General features: G+C 45.1%; 1 protein-coding gene across 1 annotated transcript; it reads left to right on the top strand.

Moving 5' to 3' along the window:
* Nucleotides 1-954: 954 nt before the first annotated feature.
* Nucleotides 955-1503, top strand: KD926_005600 (uncharacterized protein; the record flags this gene model as incomplete). Its single annotated transcript, XM_053095603.1, has 1 exon — nt 955-1503. One exon carries the CDS (start codon nt 955-957, stop codon nt 1501-1503), a length of 549 nt encoding a protein of 182 aa, XP_052949746.1.
* Between the last annotated feature and the right edge of the window lie 5803 nt (nt 1504-7306).

The following is a 7306-nucleotide window of genomic DNA, read 5'->3' as shown; positions in this document are numbered from 1 at the left end:
AGGACTGACTATATAGTATAGTTGCCGATATAGTATCGTCAAAATAGGCAAATAGGCAAATCGTGAACAGCCCTGATGGATATGGAGCAATCAAGGGGTTGATGTCGCTAACTTCTCGGAATTCGTCAGGCGTGGAGGTCGGTTCAAAAGAAGGGATGTTATTATGTCTTTTAACAGCAAATACACTAAAGTTCAGAATCGGCGCCCGGGTCTTCTGCTCTTTTGTTTCTTTGTCGCCGTGTGCCAAGGATGCGCTAATACTAATAAGGAAAGGCTCGTACTAAAAGGCACTGGACTGAATGGTACATACGGTACCGCACCGTATACAAACGATGAAGTGTATTAACCCTCTGATGGCGGCGGCGGTGACCAATGGGCATGGGGCCGTAGCGCCGGGAGGGAAGGGGAGGGCCAATGAGGGGGCGAGAAACGCCATGGCATGTACTCTGTAGGATGGAGTCGAGCGTAGGGAGTAGGTTGCCTCATCATGGCTTATGCCCCTCGTTTCTGATTCGGGTTGGCATATCCCGTGACCCGGCTGTGACCTCCTGAAGTTAGGGAAGTTCCCGGTGTGGAGGAACGTTCGGGAGGAACGTTCCGGTTAGTTAGTATAGGATCTAGGGACCCTCCGGTAGGCATCCAGGAACCTTCCTGGATGCTCTGCAGGCCTTCCTGCCTGAGGCAGAGCCTCGGGCAGTATATAGAGCCCCTACATCCTCCCTTCTAGATAGCCTTTCTTCCCCATGGGAAAATTCCTTGACTCAGAGTCAGAAACAAAATTGTCTTATATTAAGCTCTTTTGTAGATCGTCACACCGGCCTGGTCGATCTGGCTTTTCAGCTCTGCCGCCATTTTAATTGTTTAATCACTTCTTCCCATCTACCCCGCATTGCAAAGCACGAAACAACATTTTACCTCTCATCTCAAGCACGTTGCACAAAACAAACGATCGTCATGGTTTTGGTATTTTCCACCGGTGGCACCGCGGGAGCTGCCGTGTTGGCTGTTGCTGAGAAGGCCGCTGCTGCCTCTGCTGCCCTCATTTCTGAGGGTGCTCTCGCTGCTGGTAGTGTGGCCAGCGGCACCGCTGCCGAGGCTGCACTTACTACAGCTATTGCTGCCGAAAACGCTGTGATTGCTTTAACGGGGATGACTGTTCCCAACATGTGGAATCCAGTGGGATGGGCTATTGGAGGCGTCCTTGTTGGTGCCAGTCAAGGTACATCACAGGCTGTGACCTGGGGCTGCTATAAGCCTATTATTGGCGAGGTTGATACCAAAGAAACATCGATCAAGCCAATAACGCTCGCAAACCTAGTAGCGAATCCAGAGGTTCGACGAGTGTTTGTCTGTGCGAACGCTACATCCGCCAATCTTCCCGACGTTGAGATCGAAAACAGGGCCGGACAATGCTACTTACTACGGGGCGTTGTTTTACCGTGGGGTTTCACTGCATATCATGCAGAGCGCATCAATAAATCGATCTACACTATCCCTTCATAGACGACTTGATAGGGATCCGCGATTACCCTAATGCCTAGAAAAGTTAGGATCACTCCGACTGGAAGCACCGCAAGGCAGATAAAGATGCAAGGAAGCTAATAATGAGCAATCTGTCACGGACTGTGACCTGCCTCCGAAGACCTTCCTTCGCGATACCCTATGACCTAACTACCCGATCGGATCTAGCTTCACAACCTAGCTTAGTTTCTTCGTTGAATGCATATCCTACATTTTCGCGATTTCTTATAGCCAGCGTAGCCGTTCGTCACACAATCGGGAGTGCCGCCACTACTGATTGAGAAGAGAGGAAGATCAACGACCCTAATCTACTTGGATGGAAATAGAAATGACCAGAGTGACAAGAGGGAGAACAGGATAGAATTACTTGGTATGTGTATATTGATTTCCAGAGTAATAGGTTCCATCTTAAAGGCACCATAGCGATGATATAAAAACTCTATTCCAGTCGATGTTTCGAGCCTGTCCGAAAGAGGACTAGCGCCCTGTTGGCAAAGGATTTTGTGGCCGCGGGAGATGACTAATCCGCTCATATCATCGCCTTGCTTGACCGGACCGATCATGCAACCGATCAATATAAAATCGTATGATTTATGACGATATAGATCATGCAATTCCGCTCATTTTATGACGATCCTGAAGCCCCTGAAATTGCATAAATATCGGCTTCTTTATCGTGTAGTTAGAAAGAATCAAGACCTTCATTCAGTTGAAAACGATCCTATTCCTTAGTTGAATAATCGCTTCCCGGTAGACCCACATATTTCTGCCACAGATTTGGAAAACAATTAATGAATCTAAGACCCGGGCGCCGGTTCTGAACTCGAGTATAGCACGCAGAATGACCATACACACTCTTTCCAACGGACTGGTACATAGCCTACTATCATTCGAATGGTGCTGACTCCATGTAAATTAGGGAAAAGAAGCGAGGGGCTGTTGCAATAAGTATTGCGCTAGAAAGCAAACACGACGAATAAAACAGCATAATCGCGACCATTCTCTGTCCTATCAGCAAGGGCAATCGGCGTAACAAAGGATTTCCTGGCTAGCTGATCAACACGGTCTTGGAATAAGTCCGAGAGGGACTTGCCGCTTTCCTAGTTAGGCTGATTTCACCGAGCGAAACCTGCACCGTGTCTGGTGTCCTCCACCAACTGATCACATAGGCTATCCATCTCGGCTTGCATAGATGCAGTAGCGACATTACAAAATTGGCTTTTCTCAAAATCAATCAGCCGCGCCGTACCGTTTTGAATAATGAAGTTGTATCTGTTGACTTCGCCATGGAGGATGCCAATGTCATGTAGGCGCTGGAGGGCAGATTGACAAGTCGAAAGATCCTTGATGTTTGCTTCACGCCCTCTGAGCTTTTCTAGCATAAAGCCGATTACACGGCCATGCTCGTGGACATGGCCAATGAACCTTGGGGCAAGACCTGTGTTTTCCAATTTACTATGTATACTAACGACAAACATGCGAACTTCAAGCTTCCGGACTAGAACTCAGACCAATCTCTTGCACTATTTTAAGCTCGCCATTTGCGGTAGTTGCGTCTTCAAGGCTTACATTATAAAGCTTGAGTGCCATGTATATGCAACGAGTCAACGACCGTTTGTTATTTGTGAAACGATAAATAGTTTTGCTAATTTTTCTGATTTTTCCTTTTCTCGTCATCAGTCGAAGCGCCGACTTGAGCAATTGAGGAAAATTGCGTCGATATAGATCAATGGACAGTGCGTTCAGCTGATGTCGACCATGGATATGATACCTTTCATCAAACAATTTTTGAAAACTACTTAAATTATCGTTCGTTAATATGACCCTCTGTGGCATGACATTGAGAATTTCGTTTTGCATGTCTTTGTGCTTCCCAGTCGCCAAATATTGATGATGAATCATATCCAATGACAGGCAGGCACGACTTGATGGAACATTCTTTGGCAATGCAGCCATCATCAGGCGGTGAAACATGACAGAGAGACATATGGCAAGACATCTAGATATATTTTCGGCTTTATTATATGCTTTTTCGGCTTGTGGGCCCTTAATGAACTCCTGAGGTTTGCTAGGTTCCTTGAATGCTACCAGTCTAATGGGGCCAGTCATTTCCTGTATGGAGCCAGGTTCAAATCCTTCATGGTGCCGTGGGCTTGTTTTGTTTTGCAACTCTAGGAACAGGAGGATACATAGCTCGAGAAACGCTGGGTAGGAGCGATAGTGTGTTTTTGATAATATGACGTCTTTACAGGTCATTGCGAACGACAGGACAATCGGCGATGATCTTATTGACCGGTGATATAACAAAATTTACGGCGCTTTTAAAGCTATAGAATTGGTAAATGGGAAATCTGATTCTTTAAATCTTAAGAGGTTCCAGCATAGAATCTAACGAGTAGAATATACGTGCCTATCTTAAATTAGTTGCTACACACATGTTTGCGAGGGAATGTGAATGCTACGTAACTCATAATACCACCATTCAGCTTTTTTCGCTTTTCTGCGAATCAAACTGAGGTGTTCAACATGACAAACAGGGCAAATGTCAGGGACCTGACGTATATAGTACACTAGCTGAATGACCTGTTGGTCATTCATTGTGCCTTTTTAGTCTAATGGTAAAGCTAGTGGGCCAGGGGACTTACACCTCAAAAAGGAAGAAAAAAAGTAGGACATAATATTGCGCCCTTCCTTTTACTGACGTTGGCATATTACCTAATAAAAATAGGACGAAACATGCTATGGGATATTTTCCTAGGCTCAGGGGACTCTGCATAACTACAACGAGGTTGCTGGGAATCGTTCTCACTCTGGTGCTGGGCAAGAACGCACGAGTACAATTTTCGCATGGATTAACATGACTATTAGCCAAGCAGAAGCTAGCAACTGAGGCCTGTTACTGTATGTATTGTACGTTAACATGATAGAATAGAGAAGTGATTAAATGGACAAGACACTCGAATGAAAGCGGCAAGCTTAATCTTTATATATATGCTAATTAGCCAATGAGAAATTAAGCAGTCTGAGGGATTCTGGTTCCCAAATCCAAATCTTTACTAACATTAGGAATTGAGTTACTTCCTACAATATTTTATCTACAGAGCCGCTTTCAGTTGTCAGTTATGTTTGTAATGTTAGTGATTCGATATCAGCTGTGAATCAAGTTCGTTAATCTGTTCCATATACCATTTCGGTTTGCTTCCATTAAGCACATCAGAGTTGTAGGAGCAGGAGGGCGGAAGACAGCCTAGCCCTATCTCCAAAAGCAACTGCAGCTTGCCGCCCAGCTCTGCATAAACCACTATACCCCGCTCTTGGTGATGTGGCACCATTTCCGCCAGTTATTTGAAGGGCCGAAGTATTCCCCGTGTTTGAACAATAGTTGCTGTCAAACGTTGACTCGAAATGGACAACGAGTTTAAGTCTTTGCGACCCTATTATCGAAGTAAGCTAGATGTTCCTTGGGTGATCAGCCGATTTCAAAGAAGCCACGTAGTCATATTGCATGTTAAATAGCTTCGTTTCGATCCTCTAGATCAAGAGGATCAGACCTTCATTGAGCCTCGATTCTGCATACAAATTACAAGGCAATACCAAACTTTCATGATCCAATACTAACTAACTACTTTTGTGGACCTCAGTACCTAATACCTAGCGGCGGACCGGGCCAGCTACCGCATTTCCACTGTAGAAGCAGATTGTTGGCCGTCTCTCTGGCGTAATTGCTAGTAATGTACCCGTAGGAATATCGAATGATGAAGGTCTGATTCTTTCAATCTAGCTGCAAACGATGATTTAAATACATGAAGAATAATAAGCAATCTAGCCTAAAAAGGCAACTGCAAGAGATATAACTTTTGAACAATGGAAATAACAATCCTCGGGGATCGGTAGCTACCAATACCGATATCCGGAATAGGAAGGTCTCCTATGTAACTGCGGTCACATACGGTTGACACAGATTTTGAAGCAATTCGCATTTCAACGCCTATATCCTGCAGAATCTATAAAATGCAACTGATTACCCGATTTCCCCTGCCCTTTTACTATACGAAGCAGGCTTTTGACCTTCTACCGGAGGCGAGGAGGAGATCGCCGCACGCCTCTTTATATGCCTTATCCGCCACGTTATTGAAATCCTCTTTTGCCCTCCTATCTGCAATATATTCATTTGCACCTCGTACAGTTAGTATACTGCTACTGCTGTAGGACAAACAGGCATCTATTCTTCAACCCCCAAGTATACCGATTACTCGATGTAGTTCTTAGAGAGTCTAGCACGTCAACTTGCCATTCAAGTTAGAAATGGCTAGATCTAAAAATGGTCAGGTGACGTAAAGGTAAATAGTTTCGAGCTTTTACTCACTCATATCAATGTTAGGATAGTTGATATCGCCCGTGTAAGTCAGACACCCACACGATAGCCAATTCCTATCAACGCTGCAGGATAGGCAAAATCTCCCCATTTCCCCACTGCAGACTATTAGCGCCGGAACTTCCATATTCAGGGCAGACTGACCCCTTTTCAAATATAAGATTCCCACCACGATTACGGTAGCAAGAATTCAAATCCAAGCTACTTTTGGCCACGGTACCATCCGTTCTAGTGCAGCTTGCAACAACGTAATGCTGGTTCTCAAGCCCTATCTGATCGCAGGTGCTAGAAAATCCGCCCGCAGCAGAAAGAGACACAAAAAGAAAGCTGTCGATGACTAAAACCATTTGAAGTCTCATGGTGAGAGAGGCGTTGATAACCAAAGCAAATGTAACCAGGAAGTGCGAATCGGGAGAGCCAGCAAATGGGACTTTAAATTATTCAGTAACTGCCTGCCTTATTCCCATTTCGTGAGTTCGGCTGGGAAGTATATGTTGCATGGGACTTTCTGTGACACCAATAAGAGTTGAGTATTGAAATTACGTGTAGTTGTTTACTTCTTCGAGCTTGCAAGTTGGCAGTTCTCAATAACCAGTTGTAGAAGCATTTATATTCCTACTCTGTTGAACTACGACGTTCAATCTTTCCCCTTGGTATCCTAACCAGGGTTATTGCTCACAATAGGTCCATTTCTGCGGGCAATAAATTATGATGGTTAGTCAGTTTCGCCCAATACTTGCAGTAGCAGTGAACTGCCTCAATAATGGGTTGTCCCCGGTTGCGTCTAAAGAATATCACCAGACTATAACCAACTGTCATTGATTGTCCGCTTCGTCTTGCTCAATTCATAGGCTTAGAATGCGGTTCAACTCCATGCATAGATCTGAATCCTATTGAGGAGCTATTCTCCGAGCTAAAGGCCTTCATCAAACGGCATTGGCAAACTTATGAAGACAACCCTGACCAGGGATTTGGTCCCTTCCTTGAATGGTGCACTAGCATAGTTGATGCACGGAAACAAAGTGCCGAAGGGCGCTTCTGGAATGCTGGCATCACACTCGATGAGTATGACGTGGAATACGGTACGTACTACTCAGGGAGCTGGAGCATCATAATGGGTAACTCATGTTGAGAAGGTGCTCCAAGCCCTTCGCCTCCATTGCCATATGCAGACTAGCGCCGCCCACAGTGGCTTACTAGATAGGGATCCTTGATCCACCTCTCTCGAACATCACGCACGTTGCTTATCACCAACAATGAGTAACACCCAGGTATGCGTGCTCAAATCTTAAATGCAAATCCTGCGCAGTGTGACGGTATACAAAGGAGCTTAGTAAAAGACAAGTTTGTTTCTGACTCGTAGTAAAAGAATTTTCCCATGGAGAGGAAAGGCTGTCTAGGAGGGAGGAT

Source organism: Aspergillus affinis (assembly GCF_023601865.1).
Source record: "Aspergillus affinis strain CMG 70 chromosome Unknown NODE_289_length_7306_cov_100_520819, whole genome shotgun sequence".
NCBI classification, from domain to species: Eukaryota; Fungi; Ascomycota; class Eurotiomycetes; order Eurotiales; family Aspergillaceae; genus Aspergillus; species Aspergillus affinis.
Note: the sequence above shows the minus strand (reverse complement) of the source record. Positions and strands in the feature narration are given on the sequence as shown.